We start from the raw sequence: 16,295 nt of genomic DNA, 5'->3' as shown, positions 1-16,295 counted from the left end.
ATGTGACCTTGGACCATGATCTTGTCAGTTCTCATAAACTAACCAGGAGTGGAATGAATCACACTCAGAGAGGAGACCTCTGGCTGCAAGAGGCTATGAGAGGGAGGAGAGAGCTGGGGATCCCAAAGGCCATGGGAGCCTCACCACCCCTCTGGCCTTCCCTGTCTCTAAGCAGTTCCGACCTTCCACAAAGGGAACGAGGAGGAGGCAATGGCCTTGGGAGACAGGCTGGGCTGCAGGAGGCCTACTCTTCTGAATAAGATTCAGGGTATCAGTCCAAGAGCCCAGTAATCCCTCCAACTCAGAGAGATTACCTGCCTCAGCTACTCACTGAACTGTTGGTTATGGACACCCAAACCTCTATTCTTAGATGCCCCAATCCATCATAACATATATGAAATAGCCAACACACATGCACATGTGCATGAGCACCCATACCTACTGCAGGGACTGGCTATCCTGCAGGAGGTGATGAAAATGTTGGGTAAGGCACTGTAGGCCCTTGAAATAGTGTTGATGATGAAGAGGTTTTGAGAATGCTACTTGAAGTGTTTATATTATGCCAAACACATTGATTAAAACTGAAAATGAAATGCCAATGAAATCTTCATATTCTCAAATATCCTGAATTTGGGTGTTGTACAAACAAAACCCTGATCTTCTCTGCCTAAATTTTTTACTTTAAATAATCTTTGAATTTCAAAGTTTTGTGTCTCTGTAGCTTTAGATCATGAGTTACCTTGAGTTCTCTGACAAGTTAATATATTGTTAGAGAAATCATTTCTGAATAAAATACGCACAAGTAAACAAATCCCTTAACTATGTATACATTCTAATTTCTCTCTGGGCATTCATTTGATTGGGTCCTGGGGAGCAGAGAACACATACGTGTGTGTCCAGGGGCAGAGCACATGGATTTATGCATACACAAAAACTCAGAGCACAGCACACTGTTTTAAGAGTCTGAACTTTATCTTTCAACAAAGTTTAGCTGCTTTCCTTTTGCAAATGCATTTAATTTTATCTGGAAACTTTCTGACGTTAGAAATAGAACAACTGTAGTTTCTCATTATGTTTGCTGCCAGAATCCATGCTTGGTTGCTCAACTAAAGACCTTATATTGCTAATTACTACCACATGCCCATATCCCAAGCGAAAGAAAACTTATTGATTCTGACAGCTCATTCTCTCAACACTGAATTCCAAATGAAAACTCAAAATTTGGCCAAACATAACATTTCATCAATCTTGTTTTACTGACTGGAAAAACAACATCAAACAAAGGGTGCTAATGGCCCTTTATTACCGTGCCTTTCCCAAGCTTATATTTTCTGATGAAAGATCTAAGTGACCAAAGGGCTTCTTTAAACTACTTAGTAATTAGCTTTTGAACCAGGAAACAATGCGTAAAGTAAAGTGAATAGGCCCGGTGCTGATGACAGGACGGACTCTGTGTCTGCAGGGTCAGGAACAGTGGGGACCCAAAAAGAACATTAAAAGCAAAGTGCATTTCATAAAGGGAGAAGAAAAAAACAGAGAGAGAGAGAGAGAGAGAGAGAGAAAATCAGGCTAAAAGCGGTGATAAAAGATTACAGAGCCAGAACAGAATGGCAGGAAGTCTGTGATCTGAAGTCATCAGCACCTGAAAGTTTGAGTGTAACTGCCAGGGTGAAACATGACCAGATCGGACCTGGGGCAGTGAGTGAGTGCCGCGCTGAGGGCCCCATCTGGGTCAGCCGGCACCAAAAGCTACCGGCCTCCAGGCCACCCACCAGCTCACCCACATTTGACTAGGAAAATTATTTCATTAAAAAGAATTACCTGGAATGAGAGTCAAGAAATATTTTCAACCTAGCCTTCAGGGCAATTGATTTTATTGACTTCTTCAGGGGCAGTGATTGGGAAATGCTGGCGGTGACATTGGGAGATAGGGAGGCCATAAAGAGAGCCCCAGGCCCTCAGAATGCCTTCTGCTTTATGGAGACCTGTCCACACCTTCAAGGTAAAATGAATCGAGATGCTGTTTTCCTCTTGGCATGGGATACATGACCAATGGGAATCTCTGGACTTATTTGGCCTTTTGGATCCAACCAATGGGCCAGAAATCAGAACAGCTTGGTTCTAACCTCATCCAGGGCTGTTAAGATAATAGTGAGGGGAGGGCTCCATTAGAGGGAAGATGGAGGGATGTGCTGCCTCTCTGAAAAGACGCCAACTGGCCTCCTCTGGCCCACTGTCCTTTGTGCCCTTGAAAAGAAACTGGTGTCCTGTGGGTAGTTCAAGAAAATGAGCCCTTTGGTCCACCTCCTCATTTCCTGTGCAGAGGCCTGGACACCTGAGCTCAGGAAGCACTGGATTCACTGACCAAAGGGGAGGTTCCGCTCTGCCCGACATGGCTGGCTGTCAAAACGAGGAGAAGGCAGCAGTGGAGGGAAATACAATGCTCCCGGTCTGATTTTATTTCTTCTTAAAAAAAACAAAGAAGCTCTTTAAGAGTTCATTTGAAACTGAACGAGAAGGGAAAGCAAAACAAAACAAAACAAAACAGTTCCATGATAGGAACTTCCATGACTGGGAAGAGGCGTGAGTGATGAAAAGTCTTCTGTGTCCTGATCTGGATGACAGGATGGTAGTTACTGGGTGTGTACATAGGTACAAGTTCCTCACTCTATATGTTAAAGATGTGTACATTTAACTCTATGTAAGTTATACCTCAAAACCAAAAACAAAGGTCACTGCCCCAGAAAAAGCTCTAAAAACATAAATAAAGGGTGCCTGCTGCCAGCCCCCTCTCCCCACGGCATTCCTCTCTTGAGGTGGTAAGGTACTGTCCCCTACTTAGGAGAAAACCTTGGGGTCTATATTGAACCTGCACATTGATATTGAGAGTGATAAGGTGATCCAAGTACACGCTGAAATAGTTCCTGAGAAGAAAACACTCATGTTTGGGAAGCCAAACAAAAGATTCATCAGGAATAGCATGTAGTACCCTAAACTACCAGAAATATACTATTTCTTGCCCAGAAGGAATTTCAGCTGAGTAATGAGTCCCTCCAAGGATAAGACTGGTGCCTCCTGGATGAAGAGGACAACTGGGTTCCCAGTGGCCACAGTGCCTTTGCAGTAGGCCAGATGACCTGGATCTGCCACCCAAGGAGTTGCCTGCCAGAGTCTTATCCTGCGTTCTTGCTACATACAAACCACCATAGGAGGGCATGATACTAGTTTGAGGGACCAGAATTTTATCACATAGCCAGATGATGTGAAGAATGAATGAGTTTTGTCTACTTGTTAGGGGTCAGAAGAGAAAATATGGGCCCAGTTATAAATGGACGCCTTTCAGGACAAATTCATTACATCTCTTGGAATTTGTGAATGGGAGTTGGTCCAAGTGTGGCAACGTCCTCAGGTCACCTCTGACATCACACCCCATGCAGAAGCTGGGCCTTCCCTCATAGAAGCACCCGGTGGGGTGGGGGAGGGGCAGAATTCAGACGGCACCTCCACAGGGACTCCTGAAAGTCACTCAACCACATCTTTTCTGATGCAACTGACTTACTTTCTGCCTCCATGTTTGTTAAAAGTCCCGCCGAATTTATTCCGATTCAGGATGAGAGCAGCAATTTCGGGCACGTAGCGGGCAAACATTGCCTACATGCATGAAACAAAGAAACAAGAGCCAAAAAAAAAAAATGGCATGCAGAGAGGATTCTACCGCAGCGGAGGCAGCAAAACCTCTTGGCATACTTACTTTCTTCCACTAACCGCACTATAGGAGCCCCCGTATTTCTTGCGGTTTCCTATTAACTCTATGATTTCAGGGACGTAGCTGGCAAACATGGCCTGAGAAGACAGGAGACAGAAGAGAGACTAAAAAGACAGGCCAAAGAAAAGGGAGGACCTGTTTAGACGGGGGGGGGCGGGGGGGGGGGTGGGCACTAAGATCTGAAAACACAAAAGGATTAGGCCTGCGAAGGTATATATTGATACGTCGGATCATAAAAAACTAAAAGCATGAAAAGAGCAAGCTCCTGGAAATACACAAGACAAACAAACATTAGCTAACCTTGACAACTAAAGAACAAAAAAAATCACAGTCGAGAAAAATACAAAGGAGACAGGAATAAATAAGGTGATATCTAGTTCTTGTTGAAGAAAAATAGGCAAAAGGGGTACATGCTAGTGAAATTAAACACACACAGGCACACGTGTGCGTGCACACAGTTTCGCAAGAGAATATCTTTGTCATTAAAATTCAGAGGAGAATCAACGTTTTTATGAGTGACAAAAGAAAATAAACACCAAAAGATTAAAAACTAAATTTTTCTATTAAAAAAAAAAAAAACACTAAAAAGCACAAAAGGGAAATTTAGGAAATCACCTGGGAGGAGAAGATAGCAAGGAGAAACACAAATTTGCCATGTTTTGTCCAACAAACATCTGGCCTGTGGCTGGCCGGATGGGTCTTGTTATCTATGGGCACCTCACGGATGCTGCAGAAATGCTTGCGTGAATGTACACATGCACGTGCACATTTATATACATTTAAAAAATGTATATGCCCTATGCATACAAAACAGAGAGATGTGTATGCATCACTATATATAAATGTGCATGCAGTGTACGTACATGAAAGCTGTGTGTGGATTAGGATTTTATTCACTCGCTTCATAAATGGCAAAAAACCTAAACTTAAAGTGAGCTACTTTGAAAGACAAAATGCAGCAACTGCCAATGTGTGGCCAGAAATCCCCTTGATTTACATTATAAGGGATGGTTTAGTGCAACCTAAAGAGCTGCATAGACCTTTAAAAACCAAACAGCGAAACTTTCCTAGAAGAAAGGAGCAAAAACTTCCCATGTGTCCACTGCAGAATGGAGTGAGCTGTTTGCAAAACTGCACTCTGCTCACATGGGGATGTCTGCCTGGACGAGACTAAGGTGCTCTCTGTCCTTTGATGTAGGGACCCTTCTCTTTAGGGCAGGCCCCAGCCACAGTGTTTGTTGGAAGTTTGGGGAGGAACATAAAGGGGAAGGGGGAGCTCTTGAAACCGCAAACTGTCTCTACAAAGTATCCATAGCTTCTACCAGAGGCAGGTGACAGCCATTGTCGTTGTAGCATACCAGATGCTGAATTACACTGCTAAGGGGTAGACACTCTCCCTTCTTAACAGCATCACTTTCTTAAGACAATTAGGTGTGCTCCTGGCTAAATGGCTGTCCCTCACAAGGGCAATGTGCCTGGATCTATGGGACAAGTGTAATACACCAAGAATTATGCAGAAAAGTTATCCTGTTTGGATTTACTTAGCCTGATTCTAACATTAAGGCTTGCTTCTAGTGCAGAACACAGTCTACAATACAAAGCTTTAAGGAAATGTATCATGGAAAATACTAACAACCATCAAAATCAAATCGTAATAAAGATTTTTTTTACCAGTCCCCCGAGGATGAAGAAGACCATGAAGAGGCGCCCAAGCGTGGTTTTTGCATAAACATCCCCATAACCAACGGTGGACATTGTGACCATGAGTAAATAGACACATTCCCAGTAGGTGAGAGCCTGGTTGTTTTGGAAATTTTCCCATGGGTCCCCTGAATTCTCCACCTAAAGCAAACGGGACAGGGGAGAAAAAAGAAAAACATGCTATTGAAGTGTATACATACAATAAACCCGGAAGCTCGGCACTCCCGAAGGCCACTTGCTAATGCACACCACTCTCCACAGGAGTTGTGTGGTTCCTGGGCTGAGTTCTGTGAGTCAGGATGCAGAGCTCCTGAGCAGGACACAGAGAAAGTGGAGAAGCAGCTGCAGGAAATGTCTTCCTAGCTGATTGGGACAGAGAGGGAAAGCAAGAAGGAAAATATCTCTAGGCCTTTTTTCTTCTTCTGGTAAAATGTCCGAAGCCAGCTAAAATTCAGGGCATTGCCTCCAGCCAGGTTTTAGAGCACACTCTTCAAGGAGAGAGCCAGAGACCCCTTCCCTGACCTTCCTCAATGGGTTTCTAAGGCCCAGATGGCCTGGCTCTGCCTCTCCCGCAGAAATTCTAAACCCTTCCACAGGGGGCTGCCTCCTTCCATCAGTTTATCCAAAGAGTATATATGGGCCCTGCTTGTTCTGATTCAAACAGCATCTCCGGGATCTGGCCCTGCTCTCCCTCCTTTGCAAATTGCCAATGGTGGTCTTAGCCTTGAGGCTGCCAGAATCTTCCCAGGGGCTTGGAAAGTGAGCTCATGAGAACAGCTTGCACTGGCACAGCCTGTTAGACCAAGGGCTACCAAACTTTTTCAATTTTGTGGGCCACACAGGTCCTGGTCAACTTTGCAGTGGCAAAACTTCAACAAATGGGTGTGGCTGGATTTGGAGAGCTTTGGCCCAGGACTGCAGTTTCCCCACTTTCCCGTCCTTCCATCATATTTGATCTGCTAACAAGGCTAGGAGATGGGCAGGAAAGGTACTTTAGATACTTTCAGGAGAGAGGGAGCTGCAGGTCCAATTTTACTCAAATACGCCCGTGATACACCCTTAGGGGCTGTGGACAGCGGCCCCCAGGCCTCCAGCTCTGCCTCTGCAAAATGTTTCCAGGGCCTGGCCTCTTTCACACATCAGTTTGTCCTCAATGTGCCATTTTCCCAAAAGTTTCCTGGTGAATCAGAAGGGACTTCACTAATACCAATAGTAAGGTGGGGTCATCATCTTATTAAAGACTACTATCTCCTCCACATATGTGATTTGGGTGTTTGGTACTGGGTTACAGCAAGAATTAGGGTGATTAAGGTTAATTTTGGCCAAGAATCCCATCGGTATTAAGGGCTGGGCAGGAGACCCCAAATCTGGTGACTATGTGAGCCCCCGTGCCCCACCCTCTGTCATCCCAGGCCTGTCTTCATTTGGGTGATAATTACGTAAATCCCAAGTGTGGGTAGTTAAGCGTGTCCTTCTATCCCTTATGCAAATAGAGGCTCAGCCACCAGTGGTCAACTTTATCCAAAGTCTCATAGCTAGACGAGGCTCCTTCCAGTGGTAACAGTCTATGTTTGCATGAAACACACAATGGCTGTGCTCTTTAAAAGCAGGAGGAAAGTCTGCCTTCGGGTGGTGTGAGGGGCTTGACTCAATATAAGGCTTTAAAAGAGTCACTAATAAAAAAGAATTAACATTTCTGAGGTACAAATCAGACAAAATAATCAAAGGTGGCTTTTCGTAAGGGGGAAGTAGAGAGAAATTGAGGGATCTGAATTTGTTGTTTACTAGGAGGTGTGGGTCAAACTTCCAATCTTGTCCCCAGACCTTTTCCAGGTGTTTGCTTAGGAAGCACTGCCATCTTGTGGCTTACTATAGTTCTTGCAGAGAGAAGTAAAATTTACCAAAGCCCCCACACAATACCAATGAGCAATGAACGGAAAAATGCAGGTTAATAGTGCAAACATTACTCACCATTTGGAACTAGTTTGGGGTAAAAAGGTTGGAAACCCAGACAATTGTGTGGTTGCTTCCCATCTTCCTGTCTACAACCGAGGTGAAATATCTTTCCAGCAAGAAACATTTTAGGTAATAAAATGACTCAGAGAGGGTCTTGTTGCTGGCAAGCGAGAGCACAAGGGTCTTCAAGGTTACTCACCAAATGGATGAACCCGGCTGCAGTCAGCCACGTGCTGATAAATATGGAGAGCAGATTCACCAGCTTGATGGAATTACTGTGCAAGAGACAACAAGCAAAATCCCCATGTTACCAAGGGAAGGCCCTGCAGGGGCTATCTTACAGGGTAACAGCACCCGCTTAGGGGTAGAGGCTGCCACACCTAACTTCCAACCATTTCTCCATTATAAGGGAATTCTGGAAGCTGGAGGAGCTGCTGGGATGAAGGTCAGGACAGAGCCTAGAGGAACGAATTTAACTTTGGTAAAAATTGACTTTTATTTTAAAAACTCTTCAAATCTACAGAAAAGTGGAAAGAACAGTATAATGAACACTTGTACACTCTTCATTTAGACTGACCAATTATTAACATTTTAACCACAGGTGCTTTATCTCCCTACATGCTTTTTCTCTTATTCCTCACACCCCCGCCGCTCTTTTTCCTTCTCTTCTTCTTGCTATGTATATATGTATTTTTCTCTCTCTCTTTTTTTTTTTTTTTGCTAAACCATTTACCAATAAATCAGAGACATCATGGCACAAGCCCTAAATACTTTAGCACTCAACTCCTAAGAAGAAAAGCATTGCACAGCATAATCACAATACCATTGCACGCCTGAGAAAATTAAAACATAAAAATTCAGTAATGCTATTTAATATGCAGACCTTATTTAAATGTCTCCAGTTGCCCCAAAATTATGTTTATTGATTTTTTTTTTTTTTTTAATTTTCCCCTAGACCCAAGTTTCATGCACTGCATTTGGCTGTTAGGTGGCTTAAATCCAACTGTCAGGAAACAAGGACAGAGATTAAATATTTAGTCTTTACAGGCCATATAGACGTTGTCACAAATACTTAACTCTGTCACTCTGGCTTCAGAGCAGCTTTCGGACAACATGTACAGGAATAGATACGGCGTTGTTCCAATAAAACTTTATTTACAAAAACAGGCAGCAGGAATGGGTTATAGTTTGCCAATCCCAGCTTCAGTCTCTTTTAATGTATAAATGACACCACTCCTTTGTAATGACATTAGATTTTGTGTGAATCTAGGCTGTCTTCTATAATGTCCTATATTCTGGATCCTGCTTATTTACTTATTTATTTTTATTTTATATTTTGAGATGAAGTCTCACTCTGTCACCCAGGCTGGAGTACAATGGTGTGGTCTCGGCTCATTGCAACCTTCGCCTCCCAGGTTCAAGCAATTCTCCTGCCTCAGCCTCCCGAGTAGCTGAGATTACAGGCACACGCCACCACACCCAGCTAATTTTTGTATTTTTAGTAGAGACAGGGTTTCACCACGTTGGCCAGGCTGATCTCGAACTCCTGACCTCAGGTGATCTGCCCACCTCGGCCTCCCAAAGTGCTGGGATTAGAGGTGTGATCCACCGTGCCCAGCCCAGTTTATTTTTTAAATAAATGTTATTGTGTATGTTTGAGGTTTACAACATGATATTATCTACCATCTCACATAGCTACGTTTTCGTGTGTGACAAGAGTAGCTAAAATCTACATATTTAACAAAAATCCCAAATACCATACAATTTTTATTAACAATAGTCTTCATGTTGTACATTAGACCTCTAGACTTGATCATCCTACATAGCTCCCTACTTGAGTATTTCTGTTAAGCATCTCTGCGGGGATGGCATCACATCAGGATATCCCAGCCCAATGACTAGGCCCATTCATGTGGCTGAGGCAGAGATGCTAATGTCTCCACTGAGAGGTGCCCATTTCACTTTGTAATGAATATGCCACCTTGAGTGAGGCCCCGAGACTGCAGGAATATCCTGCTCCCCAACAACCTTATACCTAACAGCTTTAGTATCCACTGGTGTTCCTTGAGTGGATCAACTGGACCTTATGACATTTTGAGCTCCCTGAGAGCTGGGGACTTGTCTGTCTGGATTCCAGGAGCCCTGAGTCCCTGAAGCATAGCAGGCCCCGTGACTCTGCACTGAGTGCACTGGTCTCTGCCTCTGCTCTCTTCCTAAACTGCATCCTGTTCACTCCCACTGGGGTATACCTGAAGGCTGCTGTCAGCAGGTCACTTCACTGTCCAAAGGCTTCTTGTTGACTAAAAGATGACATTCAAACTTTCTCCTTCCATTGTCAATACCTTGTGAAGTCCCAGTCTCTCCCACCACCACCCTTTCACATAAGCTCTTGAAACTGCCATCCCAGTTAAACCTATTTACTATAGCTATTGTCTACACTATTTACTCAACTCGAAAGCCTTTCCCATCTAGCCAAATATTCCCCATTCTTCAAAGCCCAGTTAAATCCCTACTGCTTCCTTAAAGTTGTTCCACCCACCTACAAGACAAAGTGACTTTCCTGGGCTCTCACCTCCAGCCATTCATCGGTAATTGATCCTACTGACTTAAGATGTCTTGTGTAAAGTTTTAGGTTGCTATTTGACTCTTGTGTTCCTTGCTGCATCTTGCAGAAAAGAACTCTCTTTTCTAGCTCTTGCATTTTCCCAGTAGTGGCTTAATGTAGCCTACAGTGTTGCCCAATCCATTCGTTTTGGTCAATTCATCTCTGTTACAACTGCCCTCTCTTACCTTTCTTTTGGAGAACCAATGATTTAAATTCTAGGCATTTAAGATCACAGTAATAGTATCAGCTAGCTTGTTTACAGTTCTTTCCCAGTGCTCACCACATGTGCCACCATCCTAAATGCTTTAGGATCACCTGTGCTTTATGTGTACTAAGCCATTTAATGCTCATAACAATACTCTTTCTTCTTCTATGGAACAGCACAGAGGAATCCACAGTCTTAGGTTTTCCAGAGTTGATTCTGACAGTTCATGGAAAGGATAAACAGATACTTTCAACTTTGTGGGTGAGACTGATCTTTCGAGGTGTGTGGAACACTTTCTTCTCGTTCAAAAACTTGGGAAAACAACGAAAATGTCCATTCTGTCTCTCTTGGTCATTTGTAGAGTTTCCAGATTATAATAACTGCCAATATTTATGGAGCGCTTATTATGTGTTAGATGTTGTGTTGAGCAGAATTCCCTCCCACCTCTACCTTGTAAGTCCTCTAAGGTGTGCTCCAGCATTGGAGGGTAAGAAGTAGATGAAGAACAGATAGCCAGTGGCAAACGGAGGGCTCTTAGGGAGGTGCATGTTGTCCATTTTCTCAGGGGATCATTAAATACCAAGTGGCTTCACTTACATACTCTTGGATTCTTGGGACCTGAACACAGCAGTGTCCCACCAACAACCATGTGGGGTCCTCTTGAGATATTAAACCTATGGGGAGTCCGAGCCTCTTGGTGCTTTGGGAAAATGACCTAAATATGGTGATTATTAAACTCTAAATGGTGGTTACAGTGATATTGGTAGTGCGTTAGGGAGCTCTTGCCATATGCAGAACATTTAACCATTGTTGCTAAAACAGTCTGTGTTTAGCTCTGAAATCTGATTATTTTTATGACATCAGCATTATCACAGATCCCTAGGTTTAGGAATTTGCTTTCTAAATGAAACACTATCACCATGCATCTGAAAGCTACGAGCAAAAGATGCAAGGTTAACCCCTGGTGGGCATTCGCCATACTCTGAAACGTGAACCTTGCCAGGTTAAGTAAGGCTCTTTGGGAAGAAAGAGTGGGGCATGCCAGGAGCAGGGCTGTGTGCTCTGCATGGCAAAGGTTGTGTATCTCTGCATGGAGATAGTCATAGCCTTCCTGGTCAAGCCTAGGGATCTGGGCCAAACATGAAGCTAGCAATGGTTAGAATGATTTGAATCATTCAGATTCTAGCCTGCTTCCTAAGCTTTGAGGCAGATTATGATTTTATCATGAAAACCTCACCCATCTAAAGTAAATCATTCTCATTTTTCCAATACAATTCCTGAGTCCCCATCCCATGAGTTCTAATTCACATCGATGGACACAGTGAAACATGATAGGAGAGGCACACGATTCTTGTAGATTAGAGACCTCTTCCAAGAAACAGTGGATGCTGCAAGAGAAGGTCTGGCTCCAAAGATTACAGCTATAAACCCAGAGTTTCTGGGGCCTTCTTTGTTCTCTATATGTTTAACAGGACATGTTTCAGTTAACACAGAAAATGTCATGCATTTTGTACAAAGTGCACATTTGTCCCTATTCTGCTTGTCTCTAATTTTTCTCTTTGTTTCTGGTACTGCTAGGTGCTGCTGCCCTTGCTTTGTTTTACTGCTGTATTTGCTGGACAGATATAAAATACCCACCCCCTGAAAAGTTAACTGGACTGCATCACACTAACATAAATGGTCTGAACTATAACATGAGTGGAGCAAAGTGAAATTCTACCAATCCAATCTCTTAATTATCTCTAGATCCCTTCTCCTCTCTCTGCCCCAATTTTCACTGCCTAAAGCCATGCCCTAACAGCTTTTCCCTGGACTACCGCCTGTTAATTGGTCTTATGGTCTATGAGGTCTTTGACGCTTCAACCCCATTCCCTATACAACTGTTGGAATAGTGGATCTTTCTAAAATGTTAATCTAACCGCATTTCCTCTCTTGATTAAAATCCTTCAACAGCTCTCCTTTGTTCATGTAAAGTCTATGAATCTAAGAAGCTGCATGATTTGGCCTCTCCCTGCACATCTCTTTTTTTTTTTTTTTTTTTTTTTTTTTTTTTTTTTTGAGACGGAGTCTTGCTCTGTCACCCGGGCTGGAGTGCAGTGGCCGAATGTCAGCTCACTGCAAGCTCCGCCTCCCGGGTTTACGCCATTCTCTTGCCTCAGCCTCCCGAGTAGCTGGGACTACAGGCGCCCGCCACCTCGCCCGGCTAATTTTTTGTATTTTTAGTAGAGACGGGGTTTCACCGTGTTAGCCAGGATGGTCTCGATCTCCTGACCTTGTGATCCGCCCATCTCGGCCTCCCAAAGTGCTGGGATTACAGGCTTGAGCCACCGCGCCCGGCCTCCCTGCACATCTCTTGCACTTTCCATATAGAATACTCTTCTTTACAAACTTTACCTTGGAGCCATTTCTAAGGTCATGTGAGTAGTAATGTTTTAATTTCAAAAACGCCTCCCAAAAACATATTGGTTAGGTATATGATGACTCATGCATATCATGGAATGCTATGTGGGAAACCAAAGGTGACGTCGTAGATATAATAGTTATCTCAAAGTAGTGTGATGTGGAGGCAATCTTACTTTATCCTTTATGATTTTGTGTGCTATTGCAATGTTTACAATGAACATATTTTAAAAATTAGAGGAAACAGGCTGGGCACGGTGGCTCACACCTGTAATCCCAGCACTTTGGGAGGCCTAGGCAGGTGGATCACCTGAGGTCAGGAGTTGAAGACCAGCCTGGTCAACATGGTGAAACCCCGTCTCTACTAAAAATACAAAAAGTAGCCAAGCATGGTGGCGGGCACCTGTAATCCCAGCTACTTGGGAGGCTGAGGCAGGAGAATGGCTTGAACCCGGGAGACGGAGGTTGCAGTGAACTGAGATCGTGCCCAGCCTGGGCAACAGAGTGAAAGTCTATCTCAAAAAAAAAAAAAAAAAAAAAAAAAAAAGGAAGAAAGAAAAATTACATAAAACAATAAGGAAATTCCCATTTTGAAAAAAATTGCTGAGTGATCCATGTTTTAGTCATCAATATTTACCACAGTCAATGAGATGTGGAATTATAGCCTTTAAACACAGCTGCTGACTTTCCTCTGACAGTTGAATAACTGTTCTAGCACCTGTATGTTAGATCTCCAGTTTGCAGAATAACTGAGGAACTGCCAAAACCTCAGATAGTGAGAGGGAGTCTCCTTGTCTCCCCTTTAATTGGCCCGTTTCAGGCTATGGAGTATTCTAGGCCCGCTGTGGGCTTGCAGCTTGGGAAAGGGCCCTGATGCTTGATCTGCCCATTTCATCCCGTGCACTTTAATTTTCCTTCTGCTGCCTTCTTAATTCTTTATCAAGCTTTCTGCCCACCTTATGCTTCTCTGCCTTGTTTCTTTCAGCTGTTGGCCCAGTGAGGCAGCCAAAGTACTGGAAATGAAACAGCAACTCCAAGTCATTATTTCAAATCACATTGCAAAGCCTCCATCCCTACTTAATGCCACAGATTGGCAGGAATTCACCACCAAAGAGCCAGACAAAATCTCCCTAAAGATGATTACATGGGTTCCCCAACCCACCCTCCTGGAAGGACCGCTATGAAAGCAGCAGAGTATGGAAGAGTCATAGGAGAATTGCTGAAAGTCCAAAACCCTACAAAAGCCAAGGCTGCACTTTCTCTGGGACAGAACTTTGGGATCCACACTTGGGGATGCCCAAAAGGAAGGAGCCAAGATTAGCCGGGCCAGCTCCTGGAGAGAGAATGGCCTCAGAGAGTTGTCCTAGAGCTTTCAGACTTCTTATAATTACATGATATGTGCTTCTGTGCCTGGCAACCTGGCCTTTCCTACCCTCATAACCTCATCCTCCTCTTTCCATCACAGAACTCTTAATGTCCAGGAGTGCAGAATTACCCAGAGTTTTCCCAAGCGCCATGCTCTCAGACCAGTGTGCTGTTAGCAGCTTCCTTGATTAGAAGTCAACGCCCACCCTACCCCTCACATGCCCAGCCCCACGAGGATGACACTTAGGTTTCTACAAGGCGTACCTAAAGGTAACCTTCTCCTTGAAAAGATCCTTGACTACCCCACAACTCATGCCAAGCCCAGCTTAGTTACTCCCCTCTCAACCCATGGACATACTGACATCAGCATTAACCACACCGTCAGGCGGCCTGACCCCCTACCCAGCAAGTTCTCTGACAGCAGGACTCCTAGCACCCACCTTGCTGCTGACACCAATGGGTGCTCACTCCAGGCTTGCTGAATTACCTTAACCCTCTGGTTATGACCATAAGTGAAGGGAACTCTGAAAACCCAGGTTGTGGCTTTGTGGCCAAAAGCACCCTCTAAAAACAAGAGTTTCATATAGTGGGAAGTGGGACACTGGAGAAAGGCTGTCTTGGGGCCCAGATGGCAGATGCCCAGCCAGCCTTCCACCCCGTGACTCTTCCCTAGGGCCATTCTCTCCCTCGTGCCCTGGCTGGCTGCTTCAGCTTTCCCCCTCTACACTGAAAGGAGGAATCAACCCTACTGTGCAGTAGGCAGGTGAGTTAACCACCAGGGATGCCACAGCCACTTCCCGCATCCAAAGGAAAGAAAAGTGAGTGTACTAGAGGAAGGTCAGAAAAAAACATTCAGATGGTCCATCATTCTCTCAAGTCCTAAAACAGTCCAGGGAGTAGACAGTATTCCTCAGAGCAATGGAAACTTTTCAAAATGCTGGCATCAGAGAATAAAAATTCCCTTAACATATGATGTGATTGTGAAACAGGGAGAGACAGACACTACCCGACATTAGACAGTGTCACAAAACACCACCCCTACCAGAAAAATAAGTGTCTCTTAAGGACAAGGCTCTATGCTTGGTGCCGGGTACTCACCCATTCCACCTTCAAAACACAGTCTAGTGGAGTGAATCTGATCTAGGTAAATATTGAAGAGACGCTAGCTTCATTGATCATTTACATTTCAAAAGTAATAATAAAAAGGCAGAAATCAAGGTTATTGGCACTCAGAAAAATATGAAGAAATATAATATTCACTGTATATGAATAATATTACATTAATGCTAATAAATAGAGGACTGATACATTCTTATCTCAGGATAATGAACAGTAAAAGGCAGGAGGACATACTTTTAAAGACTTCAGTGCCATTGGATTCTCTTTTTCTTTTCAACTTGGCTAATAGAAAGTGAATTTGACCTCACAGTCACATAGATGAGCAGTCAGAGAGAGGAAACCAATTTGGAATTAAAGCAAAACAAAATAAACAAGCAGGGGAAAAAACCACTAACACCCAAGGAGTAAAGCCAATCATAGGTTGAATTTGTTGGCTGTGTCAGGTTCATTCAGGAAGCTGGGTCCCAGCCTGTGTTACCAGGAAAATGATGCTGAATCTAATCCTCCAAACTGCAGATATATTAATTACAAATCACAAAATATGGAGGTGTCCTGTTTTTAATCATTTATCAAATGCGTGAAGGGCAACCAAAGAGGAAATGGAACATTAGAAGTGAGCTTCTTAGAGTGTAATTTCCTAGAAGAGAAATTTATGGCCTGTACTTATTCTCCATTAGAGCACGTCTAACCTCTTTTATTAGTTTATTCATCAAGACAGCCCTGGTTTCAGGCCAGCTCTGCAAGCCGGCAGGTCATCAGGAAAGGGATCCTCTGGGGGCTTTTCCTCCTGGTCCAGTTGTGTTTTCCAGATCATAACGCAGTTAACAGAAGTATTCATGGTGCATTCGGCAGGAGGTTTGTAGGTTTCCCCCCAAAAGGCAATTCATGGAGCAAGCCCCAAGGGCTATATGGATATAAAGTGAACATCTAAAATGTGCTTTGAAATGAAATGATTTTCTGTTTGCCGTATGAGGTTTGTGATTGCCTGTTACAGCATTGCTTCCATTGCCTTTACGACTGGGTTCAATTTCTTATTTAGTGATGTAATAAAGGGGCGATTTAGAATCTGGCAGCAAGGACTTCCCAATCAATGAGTAAATCTATCCCTCATTCACTGCGCGTCTCTCCCCGTGACACCATGACTCTTATCTGGGCAACCCCACTGGGCACCCAGATAT

The 16,295-nt window shown here is 43.8% G+C and overlaps 1 protein-coding gene across 10 annotated transcripts in view; it reads right to left on the bottom strand.

Moving 5' to 3' along the window:
• The window catches only part of KCNMA1 (potassium calcium-activated channel subfamily M alpha 1), a 762,160-nt gene that overhangs the window by 229,530 nt on the left and 516,335 nt on the right, over nt 1-16,295 (bottom strand). For all 10 annotated transcript variants that reach the window (XM_038010350.2, XM_007962879.3, XM_038010343.2 and 7 more), the window contains exons 7-9: nt 7,623-7,698; nt 5,438-5,608; nt 3,752-3,843 (exon numbers count right to left, since the gene is read on the bottom strand). In XM_038010350.2, the coding sequence (XP_037866278.1) occupies nt 3,752-3,843; nt 5,438-5,608; nt 7,623-7,698 (339 nt within the window). The remainder of the gene's footprint in view (nt 1-3,751; nt 3,844-5,437; nt 5,609-7,622; nt 7,699-16,295) is intronic.

This window comes from Chlorocebus sabaeus, chromosome 9, assembly GCF_047675955.1.
Source record: "Chlorocebus sabaeus isolate Y175 chromosome 9, mChlSab1.0.hap1, whole genome shotgun sequence".
In the NCBI taxonomy this organism is placed as follows: domain Eukaryota; kingdom Metazoa; phylum Chordata; class Mammalia; order Primates; family Cercopithecidae; genus Chlorocebus; species Chlorocebus sabaeus.
This window is presented reverse-complemented; position numbering and strand designations above follow the sequence as displayed.